At 35.5% G+C, this 22,364-nt stretch overlaps 1 protein-coding gene across 2 annotated transcripts in view; it reads right to left on the bottom strand.

Annotated features, from left to right (window-relative positions):
• The window catches only part of EDIL3 (EGF like and discoidin domains 3), a 374,627-nt gene that overhangs the window by 75,108 nt on the left and 277,155 nt on the right, over window positions 1–22,364 (bottom strand). For both annotated transcript variants that reach the window (XM_087430080.1, XM_004420388.3), the window contains 3 exons: window positions 20,703–20,858; window positions 19,219–19,363; window positions 15,096–15,280 (listed from right to left, as the gene is read on the bottom strand). In XM_087430080.1, coding sequence (XP_087286206.1) covers window positions 15,096–15,280; window positions 19,219–19,363; window positions 20,703–20,858 — 486 coding nt within the window. The remainder of the gene's footprint in view (window positions 1–15,095; window positions 15,281–19,218; window positions 19,364–20,702; window positions 20,859–22,364) is intronic.

Below are 22,364 nucleotides of genomic sequence, written 5' to 3'. Positions count from 1 at the left end.
TGACAGTGACATCATGCTCCTGTGCCTCGTTTTGTAATGTAAATTAGGACCCACTACCTGTTTTTTCCATTTCCAAAACCTTCCACTCAAAAGAGAAGCCTCACTTTTGCTCCCATTCTTTGGCCAAGGTAAGTCCTAAGGCAGAGTGAAGTCAGTTGGTGAGAAGGTTTATCTGCTTCCAGAAAGGAGAACTGCAGGGCGTAGCAGCAGCGAATGTCGTGGACAATAATCTAATCTTCTATGTTTGATCTCTTCAATAGGTGTCATGTGTCATATGATTATGGGCTAGATTCCGTACTTGGTAGTCTAAAATTCTGTAATTAAATCCCCCTGTAAAAACCAAACTCTGTAACTCAACATACTGAGGTATGGATGTGTTACATTCTTGCCTCATTAATATTCTAATATCATAACAGGTATGAGGCTTCAATGATTGAAACTTGAAGGTCTTGGATAGAGGTGTCACCTAATTAGCATTGATTGGCCAGTTTAATGCTATTGCTCATTTCCCCATGTTCTTTGTAATTCTACATGCATTGTGTAAAGTGGTAGAAAAATAATAAATCTGATTTATTTGACTTGTACTAGAAAATAACTATTGCTTCTAATCTATTTTGGACATATTAAAAAGTAGGTAAACTTTTCAAAATTATAAAGGAAATAGTAAGAAATAAGATATATTTGTCTAATATGTTTTGCAATTATTTGATCCATTAAAAAACCCACCTCGGAAATGAATATATTTATGCTCTATATAAACAGATTTTAGTATATTAAAAAAAATACTGGAAGAATAAAACTTCGTAAAGAGATTCTATACTTTCTATATTTAAACCTGATTAGCATTTTAATTCATGATATTATTTATAGATAGACTTTTTTAAGTGTTGTATTTTCCAGTAGCATTTTTTCCCCAAAACCTGAACTATAGGCAGAATAATGTTATTCTATCACTACGTTCTCAAAGACCTCCAGGACCAAACAAACAAAAACAACCCCATAAGTCTATCAGTGGATAGACTTTTCTAAAACCTAAGGTCTTTTACACCATGAATTTTGCTTAAATATTTGGCATCCTCTACTTCTTGTTGGTTACTATGGCCCAGGAGATGGAAAAAAGGTGTCCATTAATATGAATAGTGAGCTCAAGAAACAGCAAAGCATGTTGGGATTCCCTTCTCCACCTCATGCTCTTGGAGTAGCTCTCTTCCTGTGGCAGGTCGGGGCCAGCTTGTCTCCCAGTTTCATACCTGAGGGCAGAGTGGTGGCTGCGAGAAGGTGGCTGGGAGTTTTTGGTTTCTCCTTCAGCTCTCCACAAAGTCTCTCTAAATAGTCACTTTGTCGTAAATGATGGTGTGCTTGCTCTACAAGTACAGCTTAAAGGAATGTCTCCTACCTCTGCTTCTACCTTTCATGTGACAATTCCAATAAGATCCCTCCCTTAAACCCACTCTACAAGGAAGTTCTAGGCTCTTCCTTGAAGAACTCAGCCATGGTGAGGGAATGGGTGACATGTTGGCAGCTCCTATTACAAACACCTAGTTAGACTGGGGTAGCTCCCCAAAGGGAATGACTTTCCAGAAGAAGGAAAGTTGGACTAATAAAACAATGAACAATCTCACAAGGTGCAGCAGTCTGAGGGGAGGGGTGGGGGTGGGGGGCACGCAGCACTGGGGCGGTTCTCCAGCATTTTTCAGATAGTTAAGTAGAAATATTGAGGAGAAATCCAGGCGTCCAGGCAGCTTTTGGAATATATGAAATAACCTGATTTGAAGATAGGGACACAAAGTAGCCTGTGTTTCCTCCTTTACTTTTGTCTTTTGATTAAATGTACTACAGCCATAGGATCTGGGGTCAAAATTAGCTCCAGTACCACTAATCTCTAGAGTTTCTGTTTCAATGCTGAGGAAGAGGCAGGGAAGAGAACTCACATGGGGCACTTACCCCGCCATTCCAGGCACCTTGCAGAATCTTTTATATACATGATCGCATTCAATCTTCCAATAGCCCTGTGGAGCGGGCATTAACTACATTTCCCAGATGAAGAAATGGATGCTCAAGAGGAAAATACCATTCCCAATGTCACAGTTAGTAGGTAAGGGGATCAAGATTAGAGTTCAGGTCCTAAACACTGTATGTATGTCTTCTTATAATATGAATTCACTGAGCCAAAAAACTTTAAGGATCTTAAATGCCATCTAGTGGCAAGCTCTGCAAACTGTAGGCACAATATCCTGAGTCACTCAGGGGCATTCCTGGCAACTTCAATCAATTCTCATGATGGAAAATATTATACAGAGTTCCTATATATTCAGAGAGACTGACTTCCAGAGTGTATCACCTGGTTCTATGTGTGGATCCCAAAGGATTCATCTTATCCCCAGAAATCCACTAAGCACAGAAGAGCCAGAATGAAGAACAGCTTCTTTTTCCCAGAACAAAATAGAGATTAATAATATTGAAGTGGAGGTCAATTTAAGCATGTTTGCGTGGGAGTTAATAAACTGTTGGCTTTCCAATGCCTATTCATCTGGAATATAGGCAAACTGCAAAACAATTACAGATGAGCAATCTATTAAAACCACTATCTATTGACTAAATCACCACTATATCAGCATCATAACGTAGTTCAATTAGAGATACCAGGGGAAAGAAAGCAAATGAGATGGAGAGAAAATAGGGTTGCTGGATTTAGCAAAATAAAATATGGGATACCCAGTTAAATTTGAATTTTCAAACAAACAACATTATTTTTGTGTGTGTAAGTATGTCCCCCACAATATTTGGGACACCCTTATACTAAAAACTTATTCACCATTTATCCAAAATTCTTAACTAAGCATTCTGTATTTTTATCTGCAAACTCAAATGAAAGAAAATGCTGTACATAGTTTCACTGGTTACTGGGTTATTCTGATTAATACAACAATAGTAGCTAACATTTTTATAGTAGTTAATTTTTAAGCCCTTTACTTATGTTAATTCTTTTAGTCCTTCACACAACCCTATAAGATAGATACTGTTATTCCTACTTAGAAAATGAGAATATTGAGACACTAGCAGGTGGATTTGCCTGTCCATAGTCACACAGCTGGTGAGTGGCAGAGAAGGAGTTTGAACCCAGACAGTTTTGCTATACAGTCTACGATCCTTACAGTTATGAAATACTGTTTCTTATCAAATATATCATTTAAATTTAAAACTACTCTATAAACTGCAGAAATATGGACAATTTTTAAAAATATTGTTCAACAGACTTTCAACATGCATCAAGCACCTGCTTTAAACAAGTCCTCTTCAACAGTAAACTTAATACTCCATCCTCACTGAACATATTTGCTCTCTTCAAACGGTACTTCAGAAATTGGTAGTGTCACATATTCATTGTTAAGAATACCTGTTATTGTGCTACACATATCAAAGGACTAATTAACAAAAATCCTTGACTATTTAAATTCCATAATTCCATATACTAGAGCTTTATGCTACATATACGTACATATACGGTTCATAGCTAGAGAATACTGGAGAGGCAGAACCCAATCCAGATCCTCTTTCTCAGATTTTAAACCTAGTTTTATGTGTGTATCTTTGATACACCTTATTTCCTACAGAGTCAGGATTGTTGTAGTCACTCATTTAATAAGAGTCAGATCAATATAAGCCTGAAGTTTTGAATTCTGCATACCAGTACCATGACTTTTGCTTAATTTGAAGTATCCTGATACTCTACTCCTAAACTGCAATTGGACTCATACTCAGATCACTTTCAGTTCAATTTTTCTAAACAAGTCTCACTAAAATCATTGCCTCTAAATGAATATGTTTCTCAGTCAAGCCATAAATTACTAATTCCTTTTCTCTCATACTTTACCTTGTGCAAGAATCCCAGGATGTATATCCCAAAACACACATTTCTATGCCCAATCCAGACCTAATAACATCAGAATCTCTGGGGATGGGATTTAGGACCTGCATTTTCAGCTAGCCCATGTCAGCCAGCCGATCCTGATGCAAACGGTCCCCAAACTACACTTGTAGAAAACGACTTTGACACCAACATGCAAGAAGGGACGAGCAGCAGGTGGTGTGCTTTTTCCCACTGAGGGCTTTAAAGCTGCTTTATTTTTAGAATTTTCCCTATTTCCCATTTCAGAGCTTTGAGGCAGCTGTAGAAACATACATATATATATAGTGTTACATTCTTAGATCCATTATCTTGTAGATACAGCTCCTCCCACGTCATCAGGCATATGCCTAACAGAACAGATGGGTCCTGTGGTACTCATGAAGGGCCATCAAATCCTACAGCTTTGGGGATTAAAACTCCACAGTGCTTCTCATGAAAGAAAAAAAGGCTGAGCCTCAAATGGTTGGTAGGATGGAGAGGGGAGAAAGGCAACTCAGAGCTGAACTGGAATAATAGTTATTCAATTACCCTTGCTTTTATTTCATTCATTTACTTTAAGCCTCTTAACCATATTTGGTTTTGCTAATTATGTTGCATCTAAAATGGTAATAATAACCATATACAATTCTGCAATAATACAATTTTGAATGCAATCTATAAATTTTTATTCTATTTTTAAATTTTAAAACCACAGAACAAGACATTATATAAATAGATACTATTTAATAATGACTATAGGTAAACATCTCTCGGTTTTTCTCTTTCTTCTATTGGGTAAATTGAACAAAATACTTTTTATCCATTTTTAGCAGCATCAAGAAAATAGTGCAAATGGGCACATGAATCTATTCCATTGAATATATATGCACACACATACCCCTGCCTCCTTTAAAGTTTTCTCTGTTAAAAGCTCCCGAGCACATAGAAGAGAAAATGTATAGGACAAGAGAAACCATATTATTCAAAGAGACTATAGTCTGACTTCTTAAATGAGGAAAACCTGCAAGGAACGTATTTGTAAAATAATGATGCTTTCATCGTTACGAGTTCCCATTGCTCAACAGAGGTGAATGCTACAAAATGTCTATTGCTTATGTTTAGTGTCCCACTTTACTGTAAAACAGTGAATATCCTAATATGAATCCTACATTAAAATTTAATGCATGTCAGTTACAAAAGTCTCTCTCATTAGAATGAAGAGAGAGAACTTCACACTGTGAACAGAGAGAAGGCAAAGACGAAGTGTATAAACATTTGCAGGTGGATGAACTTTACATTTTATATATTTAAAGATAAGTTTTAAGGATGATCCTCTCTCATTTTAAGCAGGAGGGAAACAGAGTTTTAAAGAAAATTATCAAATGCATTTTTCAACAAATGGCAGAGAAATTTTTTACCACTTGAATAACAAATAAATATCCGTGTACTGTTGTAAACTTCTCTAGCTCAGCCCTTTAGCTCATAGGAACTGTTTCCTGACAGGCAAAACTGTTCATATGTTACTTTCCTTACTTAGAGTGGTGAATGTATAGAGCCCATTTTATTCATGACATGGCCTGACTATTCTTCAGGTACATCTGGACTAACTTTAGCTTACATGTAACATTCTGGAGATGAAATGAAAATAATGCTTGAATCCATTTAGGCAATTTTAAATGCTTGGCTTGTACAGATATGGACACAGAATTGATGAAATTGTTTGTGATACTGAGTATGTCTATCACAGAAGTGGAAGAATGCAGTGAATTGGAAAAACATATTTCCAAATGCATGTATTTTGCATATATTTTGCTGTACTGAAAAAAATCATGAAAAAAATTGATTGGAAAAAAAGGCTGGTAAGGTTAGACTTCGTTCTACATTATGTCAAATGTAAACAGCCATGAAAAAATGGCACTCAATGGAAAATAGAGAAACTGGATTTTTGGGTCAAGTTATGTCACTTATAGGATTAAGTCATATAACCTCTGTAAATCATTTTTTCATGTCTTGAGACAGAATACTTTATACAAATAATTATATGTACCCATATTATTATAAAGATAGTGAAAATTATTAGAAAAGCCCTTTGAAAACAACAAAGTGCTACAGAAATGCAATTTAATTAGTACACATAGTACAGAATATTCTAAAGTAGTTCCTGGGGATGTTAAGGCAGTTATTTTTAAAAAGCACTCTGTGATCAAATAAGTTTGAAAATCACCAAATAAAACTAATCTCTTTCCTATAGGATTCTTAAGAATCCTATGTTAATATGCATCTGAATCAGTAAAAACAGAGAAGAGGATATAGACTTTACTAGATATATTTCAGCACAGAATCATTTTTTGTTGTTGTTGAGAACCTTATGGAAGCAGTGTTTTTCAGGGTACATTTTGGAAAATGCTGATAAAATGTGTCATTTGGTAAGAAGTGGAACCTAATTTGCTTTAGAGTGCTGCATTTTCAGGATGAAAGTGTGATAATGTTCTCCTAATTTTATCAGTTCACAATCAGACTGAGGAAGAGAGGGCCTTTTGGAAACTCTGAGTCTGTATTCAGGAGGACTGAACTCTGGTCGTAGAACTATCTGAAGAAAAAGAGCATCTGGAAAAATGGAAATTGTGAGTGCCAGGACCAGGAACCGAGAGAGCTAAGATTGAAGTCAGCTATGGCAGCAAGCTGGACCCAGGTGTACTGAGAAGCCAGCAGTCAAGGGGGCAGCTGGTGGCCCTTGGAGAGCCAGGGCCAGCCTGAAACCTCCACGGAGAGGAAAGTGGGCTGACGATATATAGGCAATTAACTGTTAGAGGGCGGGCTGGAGCTGAAACGCAAAGCCAAAGAGTAGATACACCAAATGACAAGGACCCAGGAAAGCTCAGGTGAGAAGAAGGAGTGAGAGGAGGGCAGTCAGACACACCAGGAGTCGAAGGAAGTAGAGGGCAGATCAAAGGGAGGGAGCAGCATCTGGAGAGTTTGACAGACCCTGGGCAAGGAGACTAAGGGATGAGGTACGGAGTCAAAACTCTGGTGGGCCTTGATGCTGACGCCACACCCTGTCCTAAACAAGGAAACTGATATCTATTTTTCTCTGAGATATACACTAAGTCCAGACGTGATTAATGGTAAGCTATAGGCAGACATGTCCTTAGGCACATCCTAAAGGATCTCAGAGAAGATTTTAACCAAAGGTGAATACAGAAACGGGCATGGAAGATGGACCTACACTTTTCAGCAGACACACTACGCCAGTGAACTACAATTGCAGCATAAAACAAAGACACTGGAGATTTAAAAGTCACTTCACTGAGGCAGGTTTTCCCCACAGAAATTCTAATTGAATAGTGACAGAGAAAATGAATGTGATATTTGCTATAAATAAACTTTTATATTGACATTAGCTAGCAAATAAATACTTCATAAATGAGGGATATTAATCATGAATGTAAATGAAAATCAAATGACCTACTCATCATAGCATCATTGGCTTTGAAGAAAAATGCAAAGGTCTCTAGGATCAACCAAAGCAACTAGACCAAGTGAGCTGAACTACCACCAAGAGTGTTGGACAGACTATCGGTCTCTAAACTGTGGTGTGTGCACAATAGATACGCCATCGAGTTGTAGGAAGAAAAAATTAGAATTTCCATCCTATTTCCTATTTTTTTTATCTTAAACCAAAAAACAGGAATTACATTTTCTAAATATTTAATGTGTGTGTGTGTATTCAATGTTCAGTGGCACTGTGAGGGGCAGACAATTTTTACAATGTGGAACCACAAATTTAAAGGGCGAGCAAATCCACCAAAGTACTAGGAGCTCTCCTTCGAGACAAGGTGAGTGGCAAGAGCAATGCTGGCCAGCACCGGGGCTTTCTAATCCAACGAATATCCCGAGAAAGGGAGTCACCTCACTCACTAAATGGTCTGTAAAATATTGTGGTGAAATTTGTCACATGAGCTTCCTGGCGTGTGGCGAGGAAGTCCCCTTCCACCGCTGACTCCAGCCTCACCGTGGCCTCATTATAAAACAGACATAACTTAGACACTGAGAGTGCTGCTTTAAAGACAAAACGACACCACCCATTAAAGTTGATTCCCACTTTCCTGGAAAGCTTTTACAAATGCTCATCTTATTTGAAATAGTATTCTCAAATTCTAAATCTTACTCATTGGCATATTTTCAGCTCATATTTTTAGAGAAGAACCGTTGCCATTCTGATATGTATTTCATTAATACAAAGATAACTATGTCACAAATTAAAATTCATTTGTACACAAAGAATCAGAAGTTATTTAATCCTCATTATCATAAAAACATGAAAGGGCCTGCTGTGCACATACAGTTCTCATAAGTGCTGCTGTTCAGTTTTGAATGGTTTCAAACACTGTTTCTACACAAAAGCATCCAACTTCCCACATTTCTGTTTATTGCTTTTGGAATGTTGAATCATGACAATGAGGGCAGCAGTAATCACACACCCAGGCAGACACGCTGCTGAATATATCTTTCAGTTCCTTGCACCCGGCATTGTGTTTTATTATAACAGGTGTCTCAAAATATTTATTTGAATTTTAAAAATCATGAAGCCATTTAAAATAACCTCCAAATCACAAAGTCTCCATCAAATTCTTATGTACCGTTGAGGCCTGCCTTTCCAAAACTGCACCCTGCACTTAATCTAATCTACTCCTACCTACAGCCACCAGAAGCTACTGCTTTGCGTATTTTTCATGATTTGGTATACATAAATGCTAGTGTAACAGTGCTTCATAATGGCTTAATATGTCTCATTGCTTTGTCTTAGGGAATTCTTCTTTTTAAAGCTGTCTATAGAGAGATATAATACACTAACCTAAAGAAATGACTCAAAATTAAAACGAGTGGAAAGGTGGGGGCAATATTTTGGGTATTAAGTAGATTTCCTGTGCATAACGTAAAAGTTAACTTTTTTAAAGGTTAATTTTAAGTTTAGATGGCTATATCTGTAACACTAATTAAATTACATGATGTCTTTTTGTTAACTTCACCAGAAATTAGCTTGTGGTCCTGATAATTTTCTAATTACTTTGGATTTGGCCAGTCATCATTTAGATATTAGAATCTTAGTGGTGTGAGAGTTTTTAAAAGGCGAAGGTTGCCTGGAAGGTTATCTTTTTTGTAACATCCACATTTTAGATGAAAAAGAGAAAAAATTGAGTCCTAGAACATTGGTGTGATTTGTCAGCCCTGAAAACCAGATTTTTGGACTTCAATTTATGTGCTCAGTACAATACTAACTATACTTTCCTTTGCCCTCTAAGTACTTTCTGTATAAATATCCTACTCAGTTTTGTTTTGCTCCTTAGAAGTTTTTTCTAATTGGATAGTGAAGATTCCCTTTGATAGGGTAAAATTATAAAAAATTCAAAGATGGGGCCAGCCCAGTGGCATAGCGGTTAAGTTCGCACGCTCCGCAATGGCGGCCCAGGGTTCACAGGTTCAGATCCTGGGCCCGGACTTACACACTGCTCATCAAGCCATGCTGTGGCAGCATCCCACAAACAAAATAGAGGAAGATTGGTACAGATGTTAGCTCAGGGACAATCTTCCCCAAACAAAAAGAGAAAGATTGGCAACAGATGTTAGCTCAGGGACAATCTTCCTTACCAAAAAAAAAAAAAATTTAAAGATGATTTATAGTCCGAGTAAAGTATGGACATCCTTTGATTCATTTCATACACTCAAAAATATATGAAAATTATGAAAGATGGAAGCTGTTTCACAATTATACATAAATTAAATTTCACTACTTGATCTGTTTTAGATCTGCCTTATAACCGAAACCTTCATGCAGGCATACTGTTTACTAAAAATGAAATTTTGGAATAGTGAATTGGAAATCATAATATTTCTCCATATTGTCAAATGTTTTCCAGTGGCCTAGAGGTCCCTTGATCCTTGAAAATCCTTCCTTTAGCTTTTCTGTAAATAAATTGTCCAGAGGATAAGAGAAGTTAATGGCTTTAAAGAAGTTATGAATTTTATAGCTAGAATACTCCCTTTTAAAAATCTAAAATGGACTAAATTAAATAAGGTTTATTTAATTTGAAAACTTGAATTCAATTTCTTTCTTACATATTTCTATAAAATTAGTATTGAAATGAAGCTATGTAGGGTCAGCTGCAATTTTGACGAAGGTCAATACTAAAATGTGCAGTCTAACAATTCTATTAATTCTATTAATTTGGTTGAAATACTATGCAGACTACCTTAAATTAGCAAATGTCTCATGAAATAGACCAAAGGTCATTTCCTAGGTGACACTATGACATTTTCCTTCCTATTAGTCATTTATACTATGCTACCCTTTATGAAATCTGAAAACTTTTTAGTAAATTCGATTATGGATGGTGAATTATCCATATTTACCACCAATAAGGTGGTCACCACCAATAAGGCAATGAATACACACACAATGTATTCACTGTAAGAGAATTCATGATGTCTTGTTTAAAAAAGTTTTTAATCAATCCAAGTTAATTCTCAGAGTGCTCCTTGTTGCGTTGCATCTACTATACCAAAATATTTCTTCACAATTTATAAGATTATCATCAGTAATGCTCTTACCTCTGATAGAATGTCATTAAACATCTCAATTTCATGCTGAGTTTTAATCAGTTTGTATAATCTGAGCATAAATAAAAACAGAATTTACTCAATCTGTTGAAAAGCCACTGAAAATGGACATAAAAACATATAAGCAGTCTAGTAAGAATATGATTTCAGTAGAGAACACTGCCAAATTATATAATGTTCATTTTAAGTTACTAATAATATTATTACTACTCCCAGGTAAAGAATCTGAAAAATATGATGCTACCTAGGTAAAAAATTTAGTAGTTTTTTTTGCCAATGTCAATTCACATAATTTATCAACACTGGTCATAGTCTGCAACCCATCTAATAATAAATGACGACATTTCACAGTTTTATTGGAAATTCCCTTCTGGAAGAAGCAGAGAATATGGATGCATATCTTCATCCTTGGTTATAATTGGTGGTGTCAGATTATGCTCTCCTGAGTTACACAAGCCACTAGAAGGAGAAAGAAGGGAGCTACCCCTTGCTGGGACCTACTATGTGCTTCCCCTGTTCTGTCATTTGGCTTATTTAATCCACCTTAAAATCCAATAAATTTCTGAGTCCTTTGTTTAGACACTAACCACAGAAGATAATAGTCTAATCCTAAAAGATCTCAGTAAGTTAAATGTCACTTTATTTTTATAACAGGGATTAAAATCTAGTCCATCCATGTGTTAGGAATGTACAACTAGGAGTCAGGAATTATTGGCTTATGATCTTTCAACCTAGGTGTGGGTAAGATTTTTTTGAAAGGCAGAAACTGAAATTTAACTTTAGGAGGCTTGGTAAACGCATTGGTAGGGCTTCTTGCTCAAAGTTCTAGAAAACGTCAAGCCCATCAAAGTGATGGAAGGACACTTTTTCAGAGGTCTGAGAAATGCCTCTCATTTAAGACTGCCAGTGGACTTAACATATTTTTACCATGTTTGTATGGGAATAACATAATGATTTCATGATGAATAGTAGCTCAAGGAAGCTAATCAGTTGGGTAATATCACATCTGAATAACAACACAAGAAAATTTGCCTGGGAAGCTTCTGAGATTTTGACCTTGGAGAAGAGATTGGAAGACATATTAGAGTAATAATAAGAATAAAATTTTAAAGTGATATTTGAATACAAAAGAATTTCTTAAAAGAATACATAAGAACTCTTTAAAATATATCACAATTAGGTAAAAGGGCTTTTCTGGCTTTCATTTACAACAATTTTATTTCCAGATATTATCTGGTTAGGTTTTAGAAAAATCTATTAAACTGAAATAAAACTCTCGTTATTAGAGGGTTACTTGTATAGCATAAGAGAAATTTCTTAAAAAATAAGTTATCAGGAAATTGACAATGAAGGAGGGAATTTAAATAGACATAGTTTCTCTTCTGAAGAGCTATTTCTCAGAATTGATGCATCTTAGTTAAAAACACAACTATAATTTACAATTCAGAAGCCTCAAATTGGGATAAAAATTGACCCTATATCAACAATTCAAAAACAAAATCACCCTATACATTATCTATAAAAATATTAATCTTATCTTCAACAAAAACACTAACAAGAATAACAACATGCAGTTGAACAGATTATATTCTCTTGAGGAGAAAACACTAAAAATAGTCACAATTCTGGAGCATTTTCTTGCGTGATGTCAAAAAGAAAAAATAAATATAAGTAAATGTGTCAATTTACCTTGCCTTGGAGATTCTAAATATGTCTTGACACAACAAAAAATAGACATATACTGGAAGAACTGGTCTTGAATTGACATAAAATCTGTCACCAGCAGAATGAATCAATTTCAGCATGCAAGTGACTTTAACAAGACAATTGAAAAGCCATTTTAAAAAAAGTGATGGATGGAGGTTTGCACTGAAATTTATATGCTGATTCATGTAAAAAATATTTGCTTTATTTTTATCTTTCTAAAGAAATTTGCCATTGCCAATCCCTTTGTGTGGATGTTTCTAGAGTCTACTAGTCTGTCTGAGTTACCTATGGGTGTAAAATATTTTGTCTTTTTCCACATGGCATTATGACTCACAAACAATATTAGCTAAACCCAGTTCATCTGACGTATGACTGGAATATTTCCAATTTAAAAATTATTATACAGCAACAAGGGCAAGTTTAATTTTACCATTCAAGTCTAACAAATGAAAAATTTTTCCACGATTTCTTCAAATTAAGAACTTGAAAACTTTGTAAAGGCTCTATATTATAAAAATTTAGTTTCTATATTATAAAGGCCAGATCTTTAATATGAGATTTTAGATTTTTTTTCAAATATTATTTTAAAATTTGAGGAGATTAGCAGTTGGTCTCTTAAATTGAGGATCAAAATTATATACTGTATAGGCCCAAATCAATAACTTGAATTATATTTTGAACTATTCATTCATCCATTCATTCAACAAATATTGAATGCCTACCATGTGTCAGGTGTGGTGACAGGTATTTAGTTGGGTACCGGACAAGTTGAGAAAGTCAAAAAGACAGGGTCCCAGCCCTCCTGAAGCAAACAATCTAGCATGAAAACACAATTTCCAATATGGGGTGCTAATGCTACCATGACAGAATTACAGATGACACAGTTGTATACAGGAGCCAGATGTGGTGGGAGATGGGGCTGGTGGCAAAGCCTTCCCAGAGGACAGTGATCCAAACCGTAGCTGAAGGATTTAACCAAAAGAAGACTGCTCATGCCGTGGGCAGAGGTGCTCTTCCCATTCTTTTCCTCTAGGAAGAGGACATTTATAAAGGAATGGGAAGAGAGAGAGTGTTTGATTTGAGAAAATGAAGCAAATTTAGAAGAGTATGGTAAGAGATGAAATGGCGCCAAATCACGAAAAGACTTTTAGGCTATATTAAGGAATCTGCACTTTATTCTGAGGCTGGTAGGGAGCAATTGAAGGGTTTAAAAAAGGGAGTAAGAATATCATATTTGCATTTTAGAAAAAAAAAATCTCACAGGTTACAATTTGGGAAAAAGACTTCTAGGGAGTGAGACCAGAAACAGGAAAGCTGGTTAGGAGGCTTCTGCAAAAACCCACGTGGAAGACGTGGTAGCCTAGATCATGGAAGTGGTGGTGGAGATGGTGAGAAATGAAATGATTTTAGAGTAGCTTTCTTCAGTAGTTGAGATAACCAGTACTTGCTAAATCAGTTAATGTGAGTGTGTGGAGTTGGTGGAAGTGAGGTTGGCAGGAAGATGACGGGCAGAGGAAGGGTAGCCTGGAGGACATTGGGAAGCATGAGCTAGAGGGATAGATGAAAACAAAGAAAGTATGGTGTCATGCAAACCAAATAAAGGGAATGGTTTATGGAAGTGGTAATGTCTTAAGAGCATGAACAGTGTGTTGTTCACTCATGAATCATCACTATTTATCATGCTATGTGATGCTTCATAGATGCATCACAAATCAAGGTATGTTAAATGAATGATTTAATTTAGTAAGTCCTGCTACATATAAGACGAGGACATCAGGCTGGGTTCTGGGATGATAAATATATTTTATATTTTATATATATATATATAAAACCTACCTTCAAAAAGTTCATAGAATAGTAAAAGGAGAAAGACATACAAATTATCCATAATGTGTGGTAGCCAATGAAAGAGCTGAATAAAGTGCTAGATCAGTAAGGATCCAGATAGAATTTCAGGGGAAAGTAAAGAAAAAAGTGAATATTTCTAACTTCGAGAACAGGGAAAATTAATGCCAAGCGAAGAAAAAACTAAGAGACTAATGGAAATTTCAGGTGACTTGGTGAGAACAGTTTCAGATGGGGCAATATGGTTTGAAGAGCAGTGACATTTGCTATTTTAATTGTTTTCATGATTCCCAGAAATACAATGAATTACCACAGTTTTGAAACTCTTGGATACAGCATAAAAATCAATGAGTAGAACTCATATCTTTCAAATAAAATGATCTCATTATGGAATCAAGCTGTCTTACTTTTCTTTGCCACAGAAGATTAACAAATTTGTGCCTACTTAACAGTACTCCACTGTTTTAAAAAGAAGATTGTTTTAAAAAGCACTGACTGTAACCTTACTTCATTTGCAAATGATAAATAACTCTGCAGTATCTATGCTTTCCTTCTATAAGCAAGCTCTCACATGAGAATGCAATCAAATTCTCCATTGCTTAGCAACCACAGGTAAAGAGCTAATAAGTCAGGAGTCATGATTCTATGGGAACAGTCTGCAGGTCAGTGGCATGATTTCAAGGTGGTTTCAAGCCCTGCTGTTACACTTGCAAACCAATATTGACACAAGGCATTAGAATAGAGGACAGTTAAAATGCAAATGTTCTCATAATCGATCGAATTGACCTAAACATAGTGTGATCTGTACAATCTACTGCACCAATCTGACAGTCACATCCATAAATCAATATCAGGGGAAAAATAGCACAGGGACATGGTTTCATAAGGAATTTTTGTTTTACCAATTTAGTTAAGCCAAAGAGGAAGGCACATTTAAATTAGTATGAAGGTAATGCCTCCGACTTCCACCTAACCACCAGGAAATCTTCTAAGGAAGAGCACCAGCTGGTGCTGAAACAGTTTTTGAAAATATTACCTGTAACCACTGTGACTGGTCATTGTGGCCGGAGGTCCAGGCATTCACTTTGCCCTGCTTGTCCAGCCGAGCTTTCCGCGGCTCCCAAGTGAACATGTCCATATTGAGAGTTCTGAAGACGCTGGAGGCGGTGATCTGATAGTCTTGTATATGTCCTGATTTCATCCCCAGAGGCTCAGAACAGCCTGAAAGAAAATGAGAAGAGCTCCATGAGAAAAATAATTCATCATCCTGAAAGTTTCCTCTGTTCATTTTGGATAGGCAAGAGAAGATTAAGCATAATGCTATTCATTCCCCCAAAGAGAGAGCATCTAAATTCAAAAAAAGGCTATAATCAGAAATAAATCTGAAACAAAATCGAAAAACAAGATAGCCAATTCAGGCTGTTTTGTCTGAATATATTTTGGAAAAATTGAAAACAAGACAGACAATTCAAACTACTTTTCAGTGACAGATGATTTTGCAAAATGAAAACAATGCTGAAATGCTCTCTCCTGTCTCATTACTGATCGCCTCATGACTGTTCTCCGGTTTTCAACAGTTTCATTGTGTCTTTAAAAATGGAGCATTTTCTCACAAAGTATATTTGTTTTTCTTTTATTTGCTTCCATAATACTGCGAATGTAAATTTTCTCAGTACAAAGTAATTTTCACAAACTGCTCCAATGGTATATTCAAAACTGGACAGCATTTTCTTTTCCGAGAAACGTCTGTCAATCTTTATCCCTGATTCTTATAGCATCAACTAGGCTTCTTCTGGAAGGTAGGAAGCTAATATTTATTCGATGTATACCATGTTCCAGGCATTGTGCAAATGCAGAATTTAAACTAACAGATAACAGAAGAAAATAAGATAATTCTAGCAAAAACCATTACTGGACAAGCTTTTTTTTATAAATTTTTATATTTTGATCATACTCAATAGCCTCTAGTATTGGATATTTTTGGAAGATTCTCAAATCGGCCACATATTTTTCCAGGTTTCACATAGTGTAAAATTTGGGTTTGTCTGTCATTGAAAGACTGTGTGCACGTGTGTACATATACACAATTTTCCAATCTTGAGTTGCAACTGTGACAAAATTCCATTCACAAAGCTTGTAATAGGAGGCATAATTCTATTATCATATTAGCCAGTGGTTGAGTTTTCCATATGTAAAACTGTTACATTTTGGCCAAAGAACACACAAGGTAAGTTAAATCATCAAGAAAGCCAAGATAAAAGAGGAGACTTAGTCAATCAATGCCATCTCCTCACACTCTACTGGTCCCCCACTTACTGTGTGGCCTTGTACCCATTATTTAGCCACTTTGTGCCTCAGTTTTCTTATCTGTAAAATAGTGATAATAATAGAAACTATAATTAATTGCCTTCTGTCCTAGTCCATCTACATTACTTCTCCCTTCTTGAGGCTCCCCCATGTCTGCCTTCATCTCCATCTTCTAAGAAATGCCTATCCTATGCAAACATGACAAAAACTGACATGGAGGGTTAGCCAATTGTGTGTGTTAGCACAAGTCTTGTTGGGTTTTGGGGTAGGAGACCTATACCCTACGTCCTATGATAAAAATAGCTCTAAATCTTAAATGTAAATTCTGAAGAAGAAAAATTTCATGACAAATCTCCAAGTTTCTAGAAAGTTCTACAGTCTTAAGGGCATACCATTTTTCTCCAGGCAGTTCTAAGGTAACATGTGTTGTCTGCATTATAGATTTCTGACTTGTTCTTCTATTACTACAACCACCACCCACCACGCCGCCCTGCTACAGGAGTCTTTGTAAAATTTCCCTTGGCTTGCGGAAGAGATGCAAGGGAAAAGGAAAAGTAGTTGTTTTTCCCCTTTTGTGATGTAACATAGTACAGAAATATTGAATAGAAATGGAATGTCTTTACTTTGACCATTTCTACTTAGTCATAGAATTCATTCCATACTCACTCGGTTGTCTAGTACTTAGCCCAGAGGAAGTGCTGTATAATTTGTTCAAAGAATGAATGAATGACTATTCCTCCACTAAATATGGTCATGATCCATGTCATTCTAAACATCTTAAATCATATCTCTTTCAGAGAATTTAGGGGTTTTTCTTTTAAACTGTCTGGGAAAAGATTAACTGCTGATCTTCTAGGCAGGCTGTGAGATTCTATAACAGTTTATTGACTACAATAAGGCAGCCTTGGGCTTTACAGTGTTGCACTGGATTGTGGGAAATAGTTTGGCACATTATATTACTGTTTATTTCCAAGTGTTACAGCTAACCTCTGCATTTGCCTCACCCCACAAATTTCCCTTCTCATCCATACGATCTCATACTTATAAATTAATTAACTCTTTTACCAGTGTGGACAGCCCCTGAATAAAATGAAGTATTAACAACGAAATTGTTTATTTCTCTAGTGAAGTGCCTTAGCTTTTAAAAGCATCCATTGAGAGACAGTATTCTCTGCATGCAAGTTCAAAATCAATTTGTTGGGTTGGGAGATGAGATACAGCTCCTTTTCGAGAACATAAAATCTGTAAAGTGTCAGGTGTAACCTCTTGTCAAACTTGAAAGTAAAATATAGTCACACCCTAGGAGTGTAACTGTACGAGAGACTGACCCTCATGAATCAAAAGACTGAAAACCTGAGGAAGGTGATGTTAAGCAACTAAAAACCACGGGGCTTGCAGCAAACCTCATCATATTGTGGCTTCCTCTTGATTGCTTTGTGATGAATGACTTAGGGATGACACTGGCCTGTGGTGATATAGTGACATGCAATATAAACATCGTACAGCAATAATTCTGCTGAGATTTACTGGTAGTCAATAAGCCTGTTTGAATTACCAAAATAAGGAAAACATCCCTGTTAGGATAATTAATGCTACTAAAATTGTATGTTGGTTGCTTCATAAAATATACTCATATATAGCATGAAAACGTGATTCTTAAAATAGATTCATGTGTGTGGCCAAATGTCTCCAATTCCTTTAAATGTAATGGGTTCATTTAAAGTTTGGTTGTTCTTTAATAGTAACTAGTATTTGCTTAAAAATCATTCCTTTTCTCGGCATCATAAATAAACCTAAGACGGGAAACAGATATCAAGTATGCATTTTAACCTATATACAACCTCTTGAAAGAATAAAAAGTTCTCAGTTGTCCCTTTGCAGGGATGTGTCCTCCTGTTTTTAACTAAACGGTATTATTGTAAGTTTGATAAAAATCTTTTATACTTGGAGCTTATGTTAAAAAGTAGGGCACACATGAATTTTTAGTTTTCTTCAAAACATAATTGTTTGAACAAAATAACTTCAGGCTAGAGAGGCAATGGTAGTCTGTAAATGTTGATGCTAGAAATATAAGAAGAACCATCAAAAATATAACACTGTGAAATGCCTAGACAAGATTTTTTGGTTAGTTCAGAATCTAGCTATATTGAAACCAGACCACTGTGAGATCCACACATTAAGTCTTCATCTTTATATCTAGTACTGATGCTCCTGGAAGACAAGAATTATTTAACTCTGAGTCCTTTGACAGATTATCTTTGAGCTGGATAACCACTGTTTGTACAATCAGCAAGTTGCTAGATAAGAATGATCCAAGAATGAATTTATAGTAGCAATCTTGGTATTGAATGAAATATTGTCTCCTTGGGAGGACTGATAAATTTACATGTTTCATAAAACCTAAGAAAACCCAAAAACCAAAACCAAGTTCTTACTTTTCTATACCCTATAGCCTAAATGGAACTGCAATTTATGAGGTCAGGCAGATTCGAGTTTTTATGGAATTTTTGTCACAAAACATAAATCATAGTTACTACCAAAAATATCGCGACACGTTTAAATTTGACAAAAGTTTCTAGTGAGCATGTGTTGTACTTTCTTTGACCAAAGAAATACATTGCTCCTTCTACATTAATTCTATTCTGTAGCATGTTTTAGAGTTTATCCTACACACACACACACACACACACACACACACACACACAGTTTCTCACTGAACAATGCCCTAGACATTTTGTAGCAGAAATGAGTATCTATGGGTGTTAAAAAATTGCAAGTTAGTAGCAGACTACATACGAACATGATTTTTTTTTCTTTAAAGAAAATACAGAGATAGATAATATGAGACTCACCCGATAGTTCACATCCAAGAAGCTCCATTCTCAAGGTGCAGTGTCTTCGACAAACTTGGGGATAGAGTCTTATATACTGAGCTTTTATGGGTGGTGTGAAAGAGTTGGCATAGGGTGTGTTGTTATCAACATTTCCATGGAACACCTGAGGGAAGAGATCATACAGAGTTTAAGATAATTAATTGCAATAGCTTCTTTACCTATTTTCATATATTAACCCTATATCCTACCCAACATAATCTTTCAAAGATTGGATTAAATTATTTGGGGGTCTGGAACATTTAGGAAGTGCCTTGCCATCAGCAGGGAATAGAAAACCTATAGATAAAATCCTAATTAAAGCTATAAACCACTGTGGCCTATGGTATAACCTATACTCTACTATGATGGTCTTGTCAATTTTAAGGCCAATCCTTCAGAGCTAGGGGAGTGCTTCGCTTCTCTCTTTCTTTGAGAAATGGGCACCTTAAACCTTTGAACTTAATCTGGGTCTGTCCATTTTGCTACTTAGTATTCACAGTGTTTGGTTTTTTTCCCCCAAGGAACCAGTCTTCACTAGTGCCTCCTGATCACTCAGGATCTCTAATGCTGTGATCAGACTTACGAGGCTTCAGGGTCTGATTCAAGATTATTCCTTATCAGTCAGTCCCACATCATTGGATAAGAGACCCATAATTTTTTATATCTATCTCCAGTGAAAAACTGTTTCTTTCCAAAACTTAAGTGCTAAAATGTGTTATTTTTAATTTCTTTACATCTCATTCTTATTTTACCTCTTACATAACCTGGTAATCAGAAAACTTTATTGACATTCATTTCAGAAGGTAATTTTAAAAATCTTTAATAAAATTTATTAGAGTCTAGTCTAATGACTTGGTTTTAAATGGGATGAGCTGCAGCCTGATATTTTTAAAATTAAAAATTTGGGGGGAAATTAATAAAAAACTGGGAATATCATATGAAAAAGCAAAGGAGACACTGAATATCATATCCATGTCCTCTAAAATATTTTATTTTGTTAAATAACAAAATTTTCTTCTAGTATGAAGTATAAAAAGATATGCATCTTTTCTACCATTTGGTGCTTTTCTTTAAAAATATTAATTTTTCCTGTAAAAATAACAGTCTTGATCCCTAGGTATTGGATTAAGGAGAGAGCTACACTGTGAAAGCAATAAAATGAAATCGAAAGCTGACTATTGTTAAAATAAAACTTCATTGTCATACACAGGACTACACTAACCTTGTGATGAAGTGTTTATGGGACCACCAATTAAAATATGAGGAAGCCTTAAATGGTGATCATTGTACATTTATAACTTGGAAAAACTCCCTACTCCCTTTGCCCAAATAGTCCAGTTAAAAAAAAATCATAAATCTATATTCAACAACATAAAGCTTCTGCTGAAGACTCATTAGTCATCTGGTAATCAATGATTATTAATGGGATTTTACTTTTAAATTAAGTGTGCTGTCAGTCTCACCATGTCTTCGTTGGTGCCTTTCACTTTGTACATTGCCCAGGTCTTTCCGTCATTACTATAGGCAATTTTGTAGGATTTTATATACTCTGGGCTTCCAATCCTCTTGGCTCCTTGGGTAATCACGCCAGTGACTCTCATTTTTCTTTGTAAATTTATCTGAGGAGACAAGGCATAATCAACTGTAATCTCTTGTTTCCAGATGAAAGATAGACAATATGAACTTTGGGAATGGAACATTTTTATTTATTAGTATAGATTTAAAATAATATAAAAAGCTAGTGATTTTTTGTAATTTTTTCAGATGAATATTAAATATATATTAAGATTAGCTTCAAAATCTTCCTCTAATGGAATACTTTTTTAAGTAAAGCAGTACTTGTGAACAAAATTTGAAAACGGCAATGTGCCCAAAATATAAGAATAGAAAACATTTGGTTGGTTATGTTATGGAGGTGTGACTTAGTAAACTGAAAAATGGGACTATTATCTTGCCAAAATAACCTCAGTGACATTACTATTAAACTCCAATGTCAACATAACTGTTAGCGGGTTTCAATTGCTTTAGGCATCAACAAATTTCCATTTAAAATGAAAATCTCCCTGAGGTCTTGCAATACTAGAAAGAGTAAGAAAAGGTAAAGGCAACAATGATGACAAAAAACAAAAACAAACAGAAATATCTTCAGTTTCTGGATCTTTATACTGTAGTCTCTGCTATGGGTAACATAGGATTTTTCACCAAATAGTTGCTTTTCTCTTCATTTCAGCATATGGAGACTTTCTAACTGGTATTTTCCCCATATTTTCTCCTCATTCCAAATCACCCTACAATATTTTGCTGCAGAAGTAATAGTTATCTAATAAAAATTTTAATATTATTCTCATATTTAAATAGGGAGCTCCTTTTGACACAACATATAATAATTAAATGCTACGATACAAGAAAAGCATTTTCTTCATATATAGCAAACATTAAAAATTGTCCCATTTGCTTTAAAATGCCTTTATGATGTCTATAAAATCTTAAACTCAATAGAAAGGTATTATTTCAATGTTCCTGACAAATTGCTATAAAGTCCCCTCTCCACCAATTACAAATCAGGAAAATTTAAATGTCTCATACTGTAATATTAAGTTAATGATTCAGAGACCATTTTCCAGAGAAAACCAGAAAATCTTCAGAATCATGTAAGTGATTAGGGTTTTTTACTCTACACTGAGACTCTGAGAGTTAACATTTGAAATGGTGGAGGAGATGCATGAAGAAACCAGCTCTTCTATAATGAGTTTCATATATATATATTCATCTCTTATAGTTAGAGAGTTAAAAATCCAAACCAAGAAAGCAATCCTTAAAGTTTTCCCATGCCAGACAAACACCGTGACTTATTAAAAGGCCTACAGTATTTTATTTCCCTGGATTTATAGATTTTAAACGTGTTAATGTGTCATGGGCAATCCTGAATCCTGCATGGAGTCAGAGCCCTTTTAGGCTTTTGGAAGTTTACCAACATGGTAAAGTCCCCCTTCCTCTTCATTCTAAGTTTCCCAAAGTCTCATCTTCCCCCTCTGAATGTCATGAAGTTCCTCCCCAACTGGTGCTCGTGAGGTAATTCTCGGTTTTACACATGTGTAAAGAAAACCTGGACTTTTGGTGAGTTA

This window comes from Ceratotherium simum, chromosome 4 (genome assembly GCF_057802395.1).
Source record: "Ceratotherium simum simum isolate JZ-2026a chromosome 4, ASM5780239v1, whole genome shotgun sequence".
NCBI classification, from domain to species: Eukaryota; Metazoa; Chordata; class Mammalia; order Perissodactyla; family Rhinocerotidae; genus Ceratotherium; species Ceratotherium simum.
This window is presented reverse-complemented; position numbering and strand designations above follow the sequence as displayed.